Here is a 15,747-nt window from a genome sequence, read left to right on the forward strand (position 1 = left end):
CAACTAGTCTCTTGTTGAGTCCTCTTAGCCAAATTGAGAGCTAGGTACCCGCTCTTCTTCTTCTGTTCTACCTGTGAGTGTCGCTGAGACGAGTGGCTTATTACTATGTGTTTCACATAATAATTGTGAATTCCAAAATAGCTCAGTTTTCCTTTACATTATTTGTTTTCAACTTTAGGTTAAAGAAAAGATATACGTAAGGCAATTGAAAGGCCATTGTGACTGTGTAAAGAAATATAGAGTATTTGTACATATTGGGAGTTTTTCATTTTAATTTTTTATCTGTCCAACACAAAAAACATGCCAGATTTTCTAATCCCGCAACTCATGTCACAGTAAATAAATTGCCGCAATTGCTTTGAAGATTGGGAGGTGGTCATTTGTAAATGTCACTGTGTCACAAATGGGTAAGCGAATGGGAATATGTGTGTTCTTTCAACATGGTGGTTAAGTCCCATTGAGACAGTGGTGCTGTCACGCTGCAGAGGTCCCCCGCAAAGATCACTCCATTAGCAAAAGGCTGCTCTCCACATGTCGGCACGTGAACAAAGACCTGGTTTCATATGACACCGTAGGGGGGATGCCAGCCGCCATAAATCAGGTGCTAGTAAACATGAGCTGACGTGCACAAGTCAAAGTAATGGGCAGCTGCTTTTAGTGTCATTTTGTTTCAATGTACACAATGTACACATCCAATATAGCTTTATTCCAATTATTTGCTTGGGTTTAATTTTTGTAGTGTCTGACTGGTATCAAGTACAATGGTACCTTGGTTTTTGTATGGCCCAGTTTTCGTAGGATCCATACACTGTCTTGATTTATTGTATGGACAAACAGTGCCAAAACAAAGCATGTATGCGTTGGGACACTATAGACAGATACTGACCAGGGAATCCATCATTCATCTTTGTTATACATATATTTATTATACATTATACGTGTACATTTTCTTGAGAGTGCAAAAAAAAAACCCACCAACCATCTCACCAATCAGTGTCTTCAATAAAGGTAAAAGTGATGTTAAATGTTTATTTATAAGATTTTTGCATTGTTTTCGCATGTACAACTATAATTCTCTCTAAATTATTTTTTTTTTCATATTTCTGTGTGTCTGGATTGGATATACATTATTTCCTATGGAGAAGATTACTTTGATTTTTGTGGACCTTTTGGAACAGATTCATGCCAAAAACCAAGGTTCCACTTCAGGTTCCTCCTGCTGCCACAGTGACATCATCACATTGATTCTTGCAATATCCATCACATACACAGTACAAGTGACTCATATTTCCCAGTGTGGTTACATGATAATCAAGTCAATGATCCCCCATGGGCCTTGGTATAAGTTACCAGGGCTAGACTACATCCCTTCTGGTCTGATATCACCCTTTTTGTTTTCATTACAGACGCTTTTTCAACACGTGTGATCATCTATTCCGGCTCGAGGAGCCACTTGGCCCTCTTGCAAGTGACTAAGCACCTCACCTAATTAGGATGGTGACAGATTGTCATTTGCACGTACTGTATGTATGCCGTGAGTCGATGGGAGGTGGAAGCATATAGTGGCACCTGTGGGGCCTGTTTTTTTTATAGCATCGATCCAAAGGTACAGTCCCATCAGAGGTGTTGAGATCGTTTTATGGAGTTAAAATCATGCCAAAACCTCACAAACACAAAACATGTTTTACTCAAACACAATGATTCACAAACAAAAACATGCCATTATGTAAAACAGAGCGTATTTGTGTGGAACTGCAAGGCGGAAGATTAGCAGTAAGATTGTGGTAACAGTCATGTGGCTTTTGTACATATTTTTTGTACACTTGAAGGAATTACTACTGCAACCACACATTATTGGTAGGGTAAAACTAACCTGCCTCACAACGTTCTACACCCAGCTCATGTTTCCTATTAGTGGGTGAATAATCCAACGCTTGGTGAATTCTGCTTTACAATGTAATAAAATATTGAAATGAAATGAAATATGTTCCTTTTGTATGTGTAAAACATGCTGTATTTGTTTCTGAAGCAGGATGTATTTGTTTGATCGGTATGTTTTTTATTTGCAAAACAAAAAGCATTAGTTTGTGAATGATGTTTTTGTATTTGCAAACCACACTACGTACGTAGGATCTGCATCTATCGATCTTGGCTCTCTAATAGTCTTTTGATTAAGCGGTAACTAACTGTATCATCTCTCAGAGTGATTGTTGCCAAGACTACTACCCAACTCAATATCACCCATCCTCATTTAGATTGTTATTAATGCAAAAAGATATCAGCAGTAATTTGCATCTCTGCTATGTGGACGCTGATCGATGCTTCATTGTGCCACTTATGGCTGCACTTAATCCCTTTTGCCAACATTTCTTTTCTTTTTTCATAACATACATTCTTGGGTAATGCACATCCAAACAAAATTATTGTACTCTATTTCTATCGGCCATATTGACTGAGAGCAGTTGATTGACAGGAAGACTCCCAGAAAGCCTCTGCTCTAAGTAATTGCTTGAGGTCAGCAGCCAGAACCCGAGTAAACCTCCACATCTCATATCTGCTCTCTGGCTTCTGCTTTTTTTCCTCAGAGAGTGAGCCAGTGATGTATTTCTGTTCAACAGCACACTAGCAGATATAGCCCTTTTCCTTGCAATCAAATCCCCAAACTAAACTCAATACTTGCTTGGATTTAACATCACTGCCTGACATCTAATATCTCTATAGACTGACAGGTACCAAGCATGCCTCTGTGTACAACATATCAGGACATTAGGATTATGGCCAAAAAGATAATCAAAATTGTTTTGATCAATATTAAAATCAAGGTCATTAGTCACAGTTATTTTAGGGAACATTTGTTTTAAAGGGGACCTATCATGCTCATTTCCGGCCCTTTGTTTTGAGTTGTGGACTCCTATAGAGCAGCCACACACAATGGAGGTGGACTCCTATAGAGCAGCTATGGAGCCTGCTTTTTATGTAAGTTATTATAATTATCTAAATTATCGTGGCAACCAAAATCATGATTGTGAGTCAAATTTGGGGTAGCTCTGCAACATATTGTGTAAACATATCAATAATAGAATGCCTTATTTTGTATAGTCGGATCTGGTTGTTTGCTTTAATCCATAGTTGACTGATGGTCAAATGCGTTTGTTTTTTTTTTGAAAAGCAGCGCTATGGGGTATAAATACAACAGCCTTACCTGTTTTAGTACATCATACATACTGATACAGCATGTTGGTTGTTGTCGTGTGATATGTAAGAAGCAGCTAACAAGTTGCACTTCATTTTCTGGCATCATCTGTAACCTTTAAAAAATGTGTCCACTGTATTCAAGCAAAAAGGGCATGCAAGAATTATTCAAACCTTAGTATAAATTCTGCAAAACATTATTTTAAAGCCTTTTAGACTATTATTTTTCATAATAACCATTAAAGCATGGCAACCTGAGTGCTGGGGAATGTTGATTTCATATGGCGCTCAAGACCTTGCAGTGAAGATGAATGTATCCTCATTGTGTCCCACTAATTATCCCGGCAGCTTCCATCAAGAAGCAAGCAGCGCTGTGAGCTGTTTGTTCAAGGTTGTTGTCTAATGTTCGCAGTGGTCTTGAAACCTGTAGGAAAGCTGCCGCATGTTATGTGAAATGACCTGTTGCTTAGGAACCAGTGTGACTCCTTGCATGCGTAAGAACAGGCTTTGTTAAATTTGTGGAATACAAATTCTTCTATTGTGTATATTTTTTTCCAAGGAGTAGAACTTTCAAATGTATAGTCTACTGTATGTCAACTGGAGGCCAAAATTCATGTTTTGTCTGCAGTACAAACAAGCAGGGGATGATAATGCCATTGTGTTACATGGAGTCAACAATTGTTATTTCCTTGTGCCAGACATTTAAGAGAAATATATGAGCTGTTGTGCGAAAACATATTTTCAAGTAACTGCGACTGGTGATGCATGGCAAGGTGTCATAAGATGACACCCACATGCTTAGAAATGAAAATGAGCTTCATTGGTTACATTATGACTCAAAAACATTGTCCTAATAGTCTTTAATTGTGGTTTTATTATTCTCTTAAATCTTTTCTCACTAAGCGTCTACTTCATTATTTACATGTACATATGATTTTATGCTCTGATAGATGCATAACGTTGGAAGTGGATTACAAATGCGAATATTGAAAGGGCTTTTATTTCTATAGCACCAAGTCATGTTTTTTCCCCAAGGATGCATATGAAGTAGGACACTAATTTTCTCTAATAAAATGCAGACATGAAAAATCTGTCCTTGATTGGTGAAAAGGACACGCATGCTGTCCTTCCATCGCACCTTGTTTGGCACCCCCGCTGAGAGTGAAAGTGCTCAAATGAATATGGCAGAGGCAGTTGCCATCAGTGGGGGCAGTATCAGAAGAGCTGCAGCACTTCAAATGGAATGTGAGGTTTTCAAGCCATACAGTCATAAATATTTCATCTGCCAGCAGCTTTGAGAAGACAAGAGGGGGCAGGCCAGCCAGGCACCGACCCACCGCTTCTGGGCTTCTAACAACAAACCAGATCTCTGAGACAAAAGGTACAAATGGGGGAAGGGCTCTTGAAATGCCAGGCAACAAAAATGTTTTGTTTACAAAAAAATGAACAAAGAACGGTTAATAAAAGCCAACCTTTTGCTTCCAGCTGAGTGCTACATTCTACATGCAATCATAAAGACAATTGCTGTGCACCATTCTCTAATAAAGGCCGCCGGAGTAGATTTGGCAAATAGATTACAGGTGGTGCACAGCCTCAATGTTTATTAATACAAAAAGTACTGCTTCTGAAAGGACTATTTGTTCCCAACACATGACCACCATGCCATTTGTCCTTACAACGTCTTACAAACTACCTATTTTTAGTGCAACGCGGTGATATTTGTTGAAATGCTGCAGGTGTGTCCTCTGATAGATACATGTAAACCACCAAAGTGCACAGCTGCAAAAAGCATCTCAGATCTTGTGTCATAACCACTCTTTATTCTTCATTCATAAGCTGAAAGAGAAACATGAGCACGTGCCGATGTAAAACCTTCCTGTCATGCAACGCTGTTGCTCTTCCCGTAAGCGGATGGTTGAGCTTTGAAGAAGAAAGACTGCAAATTTAATGACTTATTTCTTTCCTGGCACTGCTGTTCCTCTGGGTTCAGAATATGTATGGAAGTTAATTCATTGTGACATTTGTTGTTACGCTAAACAGGCTGCGACAAAAGATGGCAGCTTGTACAGCTTAACAACTGATCTCCATCAGTCTCTGATTGTGGATTCTAGATCTCAAGCCTAAATTCTGCTAACTCAGAAAGATTGAATTCACCTGAGTTACAAGATAAAATATCATTGTGGAATTTATTTTCAATTCATGCTGCTTTGGGGGGGCAGTGACCCACTAGAACCAGCAGATGTAGCTGTGCTGAAAAATGCTCTCTGTGGTGCAGTTGGCAGGCCACATAAAAGGTACAGGAGTGCCATGGTAGGATGTAGTTTATTACTTAAACACATTCAGCTATGTTTATGTAATGGATGCCAACAGAAGTGGCTGAGCAAGTAGACCTCACACCCTGACTCCTTAAATGGCCTCGCTCGACGACAAGCTGACAGCTCAGGCTTTCAGTACAATGTCTGGTGTCCTCGACCCTCTCTGTAGACTGTGGTTTAAGCCCTGAGAATGTGCAGGAGTGGACAAGACGGGTTACGTTTATTAATATGAATTATTATTTTCTCATTTGGTGGGTGTGGGCAATATGTTTCATTTCATCAAAGTCCATGCAGTAAGATGGGTAATACATCCACCCAAGTAACACCCAAGTTAACTTGGTCCAAAGGTTATATGGTACATTTTTGGCGCTAATTGAGCAATTTGTCGTCATTGCTAATCAGTGATTACTTTGTTGCTCATCAACAATGTGTTTAGTTAGCATTTGAATTGTAATAAATACACGATTGGCTGGCAACCAGTCCAGGGTGTACCCCGCCTCTCGTCCTAAGACAGCTGGGATAGGCTCCAGCATGCCCGCAACCATCCTGAGGATAAGCGGTACAGAAAATGAATGGATGGATTTTAATACATGATCTTGCATGTCATTTTCAAACGGACTTTCATATTAGTGCCCCCTGCTGATGATTAAAACAAACTTGTTGCGCATTCACTTCACGTTTCAAACCAATAAGCTTGACCTACCAGGATGGAAGGTAGACATTGGTGGATTTGTGTAAAACCAGCCAAATCAAAAAGCTCAAGAGCTTGATAAATTGACAGTGGAAATGTTTTATTCATGGTGTTGAGCAGCGGCATCCAGATGAAGCTGTGCATTTGTTCAATGGATTAAGGGCAGCGTGATGTCACAAGGCCACCTGGGCTGAAAGCTGTAAGACTGGAAACAGGTGGCACGTTTCTTGCGTCCCCCGCTAAGAGGGATTATAGGCCTCTGAAGGGAGAGGGATCATATTTGATTAGGCCATTCAAAGGTTCATGTGATTAGCTTGGCATTTTGAGCTGCACTCCTGATTTATTTGCAAGTGTGTTTTATAAGCTGTTGCGACAGAATCCCAATCGCTTTGTGACATTTTTGCCTCCTGTGGAATGCAGAAAGAATGTTTAGCCTTTAAATTTTTTACTTTGGCCTACTCGACCATACCTTTCTGACAATGTCAATCATTTGTCAATTGGGCAGAATTTGCACGTATACTTTAATATTTTATGGCAAATGTTCAGAATTTTTGTGTCTGGTTTGGTCAGGTCTTGTTAGTAGCACAATTACTTCACTCACTGATTCAACGTGGAGAAACCATTTTACGGGAAAAACTTGTGATGCCAAATATTCAGTCCATGTCTCTTAAAAGCAGTGGCAGTCAGCGTATTTGGTACCTGGGCCTTCAGTAGGAACTGTGCTGGATAGTGGACCAGTGCAGCCAGATTTTTTTTCAGAAGAAAATGTTTTAACCACAGCCACCAGTGTTAAGCGTCATGGTGGCAGTGCAACTCCAATATAATAAGTAACAGAAGGACTAAATGGCACATATAGTAGCCAGAACTACGCCAGAACCTCTCAGAGGCCAACTGAAAATCCTGTTCCATGTGGCCTCACCAAACTCCTCCTTCTTTACAGCAACACCCAAACTTTGGGTGTCCACCAGTAGGTTTGGGGTTTGCCGCCATGATTGGCATTGACCACTGGGTACTTCGGTTTCTTCCTACATTCCAAAAACATGCCTGTTTTAATTAATTGGCGACTCTAAATTGTCCATAGGTATGAATGTGAGTGTGAATGGTTGTTTGTCTATATGTGCCCTGTGATTGGCTGGCAACCAGTCCAGGGTGTACCCCGCATCTCACCCAAAGACAGCTGGGATTAAAAAAAATATATATATATTCATCAAATTCAATAATCATTAGAATTCAATATCCTGAGCTTGACCAATATACAGTATTTGTCTCCTTTAAAGAGCCCTCATTCAGATAATGATGTTATGTAAAACTTTTTTCTTTAAGGTTGCAAGGCAGCAACGCCACCGATTTGTAAGAATGACTCCTTTAAATGTTGTGACTGGCTTACTCACTTCCAGGCGTATGAAAACTGTATAGAATTTTGCATGCATTTCCTGCTTTTTGTCTGCAATATTGTCAGCTAGAGGTCATTTTCTGTCTGATTTTTGGTACCAAATCAGGGGAAAAAATATCAAATTGAATGCCAATTGGTTGGCTCATTCACTCAGCCTGATTTCTGCCTGCCAGGTGACAGAATAATTACATCCAAGGCTACATAGCACTGTCAATGAGCGTGGGAGTGGTAGCGCCAAATGTGGAGAGAATACTGATGGACCAAGCAGAGCAATTTTTCTGAAGCCTTCTCTCTTTTGTTCACCAGCCTTTCAATATTTGCATATATGGCCGACTCCTCCCCTTTGCGGCGATGCAACATCATTGGAGGACAGCAAAGCCACAGGATGACAATCGAGTGGAAGGCACAACTGTTGCTAAGGTACTTTTAACAACTAGTTGACCATTAGGGCAGTTAATTCGCCTCTTTAATGCCAGGAGATCGTGTGGAATGTGTGATAAGTCTCAGCATTAGTCAGTTTCTCATCAGTGGGCCAGACAACACGATCATTGACTGACTGCGCGCGGTGTTGCTGGCTGCAGGCAACGTGTGTTATTGGGATTTGACCCACAATAGGCTGGACTGCCCCTGGATTCCGCTTCTTTCAAATGGTCCGCCTAGAGAAATTTGGCAGACTCATGCTGTCTGCAGATATAGCTTTTTTTTTAAAAGGGGCCAGAGCAGGCTTGAGTTCATCCTCAGTTCAGCTATTTCAATGCAGCAAAAGCATTAACTGAAAGCACAGTACCTTCAGTGTACACTTGCTATAGTGCCTTCAGCACTGTGGATTTTTCCTGTGCGTTTCTTGGCTTCTTTTCCCAATTCATGTTACTACAGTACACACACTGGTCACATCATTAGGTGCAGTTACTACTACACACTAATGTGAGTATGCCTTTACAAAGATTGTATATACAAAGCAATTTAAACATGTATTGCATTTATCTGACTGCTTTTATTGTTGTCAATATACTCGCGCTACAGCTACAGAGATTCAATACATGGGCTGGGGGGAAAAGGGGGGGAAATGGCCTTTACACAAGGAATACTACTGTTTTGCAATTGTAGTATTGTCAAATTCTTTTGAACTTTGGTCTGCCAGAACCTGACAATGCTGTGAAGATCTTCAAGGACGCTTTATCGACTCCTAATAGATTTTGAGTTTATTTCACACCTCAACCATTTATAGAACATTATTAGGTTAGTTTGACAACTTCAAATCCAAGACCAATAGCATCAACATACCGCTAACACTAAAGATTGTTACATACTCAAAATAACAATCAATATTTACGGTATATCTAACCATTTTATAGAACCAACATACCATGTTATAGTGGTCTCTCTTCGGTCTTTGGTTAAGGGCATTTCAGGAGTGTCTTCTTTGGTCTACAGAATATACAATTGTACAGCGACCTTTTTTATGTCACATTAACATTAGTGTTTAACATCATATATCAGAGTATCAGAGTTTGAATTATGTGTACTCATAGCATCGTTATTGTCATAAGATGACATAGTGCAGGCATGTGGTGTTTACATTTTTCAAATAAGCCTTTGCATTCCTATTTTCAATTTCATTTATTTGTCTTATTATTTTTCTGTATATTTTTGTAAAGCGTACATTTAAAATATAGGAGGTAATCTAATGTACGTATTGTGAATGAATGTGGTACGCGGACTCATTTAAAAAAAGTAAATGATTCAAGAAATAAACATAACAAAGATTTAACCCCCCTCAATTGTAAAACCAAAGCCCTTAAGATACCTCCCAATTACATACATTGTTAGCTAGCTCATACTAACCTGTTTTCTTTAGTTAGAATGCACAGAAAAGGGAAATAGATATGTGTTCATATTTCACATAGGGATTGTGTATAATGGGTAAAATTCCCCAAAAAGCCCAGTTTTCCTTTTAAGCATTGTCGGGAGGCTCCAGGAGACGTGTTTAAATTTGGGATCACCTTGGACCATACATTGTCATCTCTATCATGGCTGACTATAGCAGGCAGAGGAGAGCCGCCGGCCCTGTCTGTGATGCAGGGGGAGCTCTTCTTGGCGTCTGCATGCGGCAGCATGAGGCTGGTATGCCTGGGACTGTTGGTATTGAGCAGGGAGGAGCGCCTTGGGCACCATTCATCAAAAAGGAGCCCCTTCTACTTTGGGAATAGACATGAATAATCCATTCTTTCTTTACCCTTTCCTGTGTATCCCATTACAGTTGGTGTTGTCTTCCCTTGCAATATCCATCCCTTCTGTTTGTATTAATCCTTTTTGCTAATAATTTTAATTCTTTATAAGGCAAATGTAGGAATATTATTTTTATATTGCACCAAAAACATGTCCTAACATTACGGGTCACAGTACAGTAAGTCTTTTTAGTAACATATTAGCTGCAGTGTGTGTAAAGAACATGGCTGCTTCATGCTTTGGGGGGGGGGGGGGGGGGGGGGTTACTAGTTTGCAGTTTTTTTATAATGGTTGTAAACATTGATTTGTGCATTGTTGTTAATGAAGGACTCTCTTGAGAGCTATGGGCCATAATCACCCTGTCAAGTCCATACTCTTCCTAAATCTTTTTTTAAATTATTATTTTAAACCTCAAAAGACAATTCTCAGCCCCACTAGCCAGCAATATTATTAACAATTGCTATTTCCATTAGGCAGCAGATGAAGCAGAGGAGATTTAATTCCACAGATGATATCTTAATGGACTAGTGCCCCACTGTGGCAGTAAACTTCCTAGAGCCGTGTACCAAATGGAAGCCATTCCCTTTGTTTTATGGTGCTGGCTCTCTACTCTATTTCCAGCGGAGATCTCTCTCAGTGACTATAGGAAAGCAGCTTTATTCCCCTACTAGCAGTGCAGACTCAGGTTATATCCCCTGTGCAAACATTAGCTAGATTCTATTTGTTAACATCTGCCTAATCTCGAAATCTCAGGTGCAGCAATGTAGAACAACAGTATTGTGCTGTTGATTTTCTCTGTCACTTGTTGGGCATAAAATGTTTTTTTTTCAACAAAGTTTTCTTGGCAACTTAATAATAAAAGGGTGGGAGGGAGATCACACCTGTCATCCTACTATTTCCTGGGGAAATTACCATATTTTCCGTTTCTTTCACATTGCTCTCCTCACTAGTTTACAGTAAATGTCCCATATTTGAACTTTGATTAAAAAAAAATCTCTGAAGCTTATGTTTTCTTGTGTAGACAAACCAGGAACAGCAACATGTAACAAAATCACATCTCTTTTATTGCTTGAACTGCACAACTTTTGTACTCCCTGATAGCAAAATCACCCTTGACCTCAATAAAGCAAAGCTGATCATTTAATATTTAAAAAATCAGCTTTGCATTCATTAATGGTCTGCCCACAGGTGCCATCAGATAGCATGTATAAGCAAATATTTTTGATTCTGCCTTTCCCCACCCATACTCAATAAATCAGCTTGCTTTTAGGTACTTCTGATTTCTCATGAGAAAAAAAATCCTTTCCGACCCATGCAGCCCCCAACAACCTGTCAGATGAGTCAGACAAGAAAGAAAAATACTCTCCCCTCGTTTTTATTCTGCTTCCATGAGCAGCATAATCAATATGCTCTGGCTGTGTTGTGCAGCTGGTGGGCGAGATTCTTTTGGACAAATGCACAGCAGCACACGCACATGGTGCAGTGGACTAATGCCCCCTCAGGGCTCTGACATCAATTAAGACAGACAATGGACATCTGTTTTGTACGGAACAGCCTAAAACACCACTTGGAGATGTGAATATATGATTGTGTGCCATCATTGCTGGTCTGGTCAGATCTCTGGATACAGACTCATGATTTAGTCATGATGTCCTTGAGTGATAATGGACACACAGTACACTCTCCAGACACAGCATTAGACCTGCACAATCTCATGAGAACTGGATCAAAATCTTGATAAAGCTCCGTTTTGACTGAAATTGTCAGGGATCACTACTCACATAAGGTTATGTTTTTTTAGGGCTGTCACATGATGAGAAATTTTTATCAGCTTAATAACTGTTTTAAAATTAATGAATCATGATTAATCACTATTAGCAACTATGTCTGGAAAATTGCTAACTTTTACTGTCTTTTATTAACAGAAAGATAAATGAAAGGATGTATGTATGTATTAACATCTCCAAATAAACTGAATATAGGTTAATAATAATAATATGAATTCATTCAATTTTGGAGGAGAACCAGATAAAAGTTCCATTCCAAGATAAAGAATGCGTTTGACGTTTTTCTTAATTTCTTAATTGGCCAATAATTCAGATTTTTCAGCTTTGGCGGAGATAATCCCTCCATTGAGTGTCATTCATCAATTTTGATGACCTTATTTTGCATTTAGCCACACAGCACAACCCCAACCAGAGCAATAAAAATGTTGTTTATTAAACACCTCTTTAGCTTTATAATCTTCAGAAAAAACATCAATACTTTTTTATGTTCATTCATTTTTCAAATGGTGGCCTGTGGGCCAAATCTGGACTGTGAATGGCATCAGTCTGACTCTTGAGTGAATTCCAAAACTTGCATGATAACAGCATATTCCTAAAAGCAGCAGAGTACTTTTGTCCTGTAGAGAAACTTTAACTAGTAGGCCCTTAAGAACATCAGCAGCTGGGTCGAGGGTTTGGGGAATTGCAGACACCAAATGTTGACAGCTCTGCAGTTGACCAAAAGTGTGACCAATATTGGTGGGTGTTTCTCAATTCTCTGAGCTTCTTATGTTCATTTTCACTTCAATGGTGATGGCTTTTCTTTTCTTTGGCGCACCACTACCAGAAGAGGCTGCTTTACGCTTGGGGGACATGATAAAGTACCAAAAAAATATTAGTGATGTTATCCTTCCTCTATAGCTGTGTGCGAGGCGCATACTGCATTCTTCCATCACGCTTGTTGTTTTTGAGTCTTGTATTTGTGGACCAAAATTAGACTGTACAAAAAAATGTGTTATACAGTACAGGTATACGTAGAATACAACAAAATAGAATAGATAGTGTTGGTTGTTTTTTTAGACTAGATTACATTGGCAACCAAGCTGGAGCATCCCCCGATCTCCCTCTAGCTCCTCTCTCCTTCTACCTGTCTTCTAATAATAACTAAGCTTCTGTGAAGGTGCAAGTACTGTATTTTCTTTCAAATGGATTTTTCAGCTCAGTGTCAGAGTGTCACAACCCTAATCTCTTGCGTGGATGGTGGTGGCTGACACAATATCGCTATTTCCACAAAACGGTGTTTCAATCACCAAATCGTATATTGGTATTACTGTGGACAGCTGTCTTTTTAGGCAGTGTAGGCCAAGGAAGAAACCATTACATTTTAGTGAGATGCAGGATTTTTCTCAATTGTTAACCTTTGCATTACATTTTTCTACATTTCTACATTATTTTGCAGTCAATAATGTATCAATCCTAAAGATGCAATCCAGGCATTTACAGGTGATGTGTATCCATGCCTTGTCAGATGATTGCTATTCATGTTTAATTCCTGCTGATTTAATTTGCCTTTAATCCCTGACCTATAGTACAACTACAGATTGTTGAATACTGTCTGTGCTTATTTGGATCTTTTTGGCTCATTCTAATGGGGTTTCCCCCAAAAAGTGGATATAATTTGTATCCATAGTTTCTTCCAAATGGACTCTAGAGACCTATTTTTGTCATTTTGACTGTAACTGACCGAGGGTGGGCCGGGCATGGCTGTTCTCCCAGTATCGTGGCAGGGAGCTGGGCTATGGAGAGCCAGTATGTCTTCCTCTCCTCTCTCATAGAGCACTGTTTGTCGCTAGCACTCACCGTCTGTCACAGCACAGTGCGGCGTGATCACACACACACAGATACATACACATAGACACTCATCCTTTGCATCCTGGTTATTGCAGCAAGTCTGTCTTTCATGTTCAAGGCAGCTATCATCACTCTTTCGTTACATGGTGCTAAAAAGGCCCCGCTCGCCCTCCGGGAGCTCCACTCTTGCTCTGCAGATCAATCCCCTGCATTCATCTATCTGTCTTCCTGCCTTTACACCTCACCATTTGTCTTCCGCTTGCTTGTCCACTCACTCAGTGGCTTTTGCTGGGAATCAATAGGTTGTATTTCTCACTGTTCATTCATGCAATGTATTATGAATATTGCTGATTTTAATTGAATAAGATGGGCATCCAGAATGTACATTCTATATGTGCAATGATCCAGCACTATAGATTGTATTCTATAGTGAATTGAATCACTAATATTTGACTGCTGCCTGTTTTGAATTTTGCTTTGCTTTGCACTTCTCTTCCAACTCTTCCTTAGATTGCTGTTCCTGACCCCCCCCCCCCCCCCCCCCCCCTCTGCATGAAGTATCGATCGCCTTGGTGCACTAATTATCTTGCGTGGCCTTGCATGTCTCTGTGAGCTGAAGTCAGCCTTTGATCGACATGTCTGGGTGTTGTTGCATTGCCATTTTAAAACAGGAAATAAAAGGTTTTGATTACATAGTATGTACATAGTCCTGATTGGAATGTGACCCCTTCTTAAAAGACCAATCTGTCTATCAGCATCTCACTTCCTGTGCTGCAGAAGGAGCTCTGAGCACTTGGCCGGTCACCTACACTGTGTAGATTTGAATGTATGCTGTGTTTACATATGCATCCATGCATATGAGAGAATTAGTCATGTAGATGCGTACGCATGCGTGTGCACGTGTATGTGGGCAAAAGCACAGGTCGGTACATCCTGCTCAGTCTCCATCTGTGCTCAGGCAGGCCACTTTGCATAATCATCTTCTCCATAATGAGTCAAATTTGATGGCATCCAAGGATATGATGACTGGTTGTATCACGGTGCGTAGAATGATGATAATTTTATTACATGATCAAAAACACATAAAATGTATACTGGAAAACTGAAAATATATACTGAAAACCCACTTCTATTTGTTTCTTACTTTTTCCATTTCATAATTACCTTTCTTTATTATTGGTTGGGCTAAATCACTTAAACCTTATAGTAATGCACATAACATCCATTTTGTTTCAGGTTGAAGTTGCTAAATATAGTTACTCCTGCTATAAGGGATTATATTAATACCAATTTGCCACATATGTCTAGTGGAAAGGTACCCCTGTGTTCTGCAACTCACAGAGGAGTCTCTGACATTAGGTTGCATTATACATGTATTGGCACCACATTACAAGTCTAGTCACACTCAAAAATTAACATTTCAGTGCCATCTGTAATTGCTAGGCATAATGATGCTGGATTGGGAATCAATGAGAAGCTTTGAATCCAGTGTCACCGGTGACCTTTTGTGTGCGCTCTGCCAGTGGCATTTCGAACATCTCTGTGGATAAGCACACATCAGGTGGTTTGTGGATAGCGTTCTCATCACTATTTATGTCTGTCTGGTGGAGCATACTGATGATACTGCTGTGTAGACGAAAATATGTTTTTCTGTTTTGAATGCAATTTGTGTTCCATGATGTGCATCTGTTGGCTTTACACACACTGTGGCCCGCTATGCCATCTCCAGTCATGTTTCAACCAATAATCCTCCTCTCCGCTTGTACTCGCTGCCCTTTTTGCTTCTTCTCTGAAGAAATATAAGAATTATTTTTGTCTGCTTTTTATGAGGATGTACACCCCAGCGTCAGTACCATCTGCCAGCCTCCCCCTAGGACACCAGCCAGGTGCTGGGCATGCTCTCACCCCATCTAGGCCACAACAGCAATGCCTGCTGGGACCACACTCCTCGTGCCAACTGTTGATCTGCACATAGCTCTCATTATCAGCCAGACTCTCTGATTAAACTAAAAATTATGTGAGCTGCATGCACAGATTTTGCTCAAGCCTTTTTTACACTTTTTTGGTATTTGAGAACTTACAAGTACGTATTGTCCTGCTGTTGCTGCCATGAGGTCCACCTCACACAGAAGTAGGAAACACTCAGTACACTGTCAACTCATTAAAACTCTCACAACCTGACTCTCCCGGAGTCACAACCTCAGTGATTAGTGTGTCACAGGCTTCAAGCTACAGTGCGCTTCTCGCATATAAAATATATTGGTATGCTCTCGTTAATTACATAATTTTATTTTACTGTGCAGTAACTTG

General features: G+C 40.0%; 1 protein-coding gene across 17 annotated transcripts in view; it reads left to right on the forward strand.

Moving 5' to 3' along the window:
- Window positions 1-15,747, forward strand: part of ccdc33 (coiled-coil domain containing 33) — a 46,875-nt gene that overhangs the window by 6,539 nt on the left and 24,589 nt on the right. For 10 of the 17 annotated variants that reach the window (XR_009130119.1, XM_058075054.1, XM_058075055.1 and 7 more), the window contains exon 3: window positions 7,898-8,011. The exons of 2 other annotated variants lie outside the window; for them this stretch is intronic. Coding sequence is in view for 14 of the 15 variants with exons in the window: in XM_058075054.1 (XP_057931037.1) it covers window positions 7,898-8,011 (114 nt within the window). In the remaining variant the exon portion in view is untranslated. Of the gene's footprint in view, window positions 1-4,481; window positions 4,574-7,897; window positions 8,012-15,747 lie in introns of all 17 variants that reach the window. 5 more of the 17 variants (XM_058075061.1, XM_058075063.1, XM_058075062.1 and 2 more) reach the window with 2 other exon arrangements.

This window comes from Doryrhamphus excisus, chromosome 6 (genome assembly GCF_030265055.1).
Source record: "Doryrhamphus excisus isolate RoL2022-K1 chromosome 6, RoL_Dexc_1.0, whole genome shotgun sequence".
Taxonomy (NCBI): Eukaryota; Metazoa; Chordata; class Actinopteri; order Syngnathiformes; family Syngnathidae; genus Doryrhamphus; species Doryrhamphus excisus.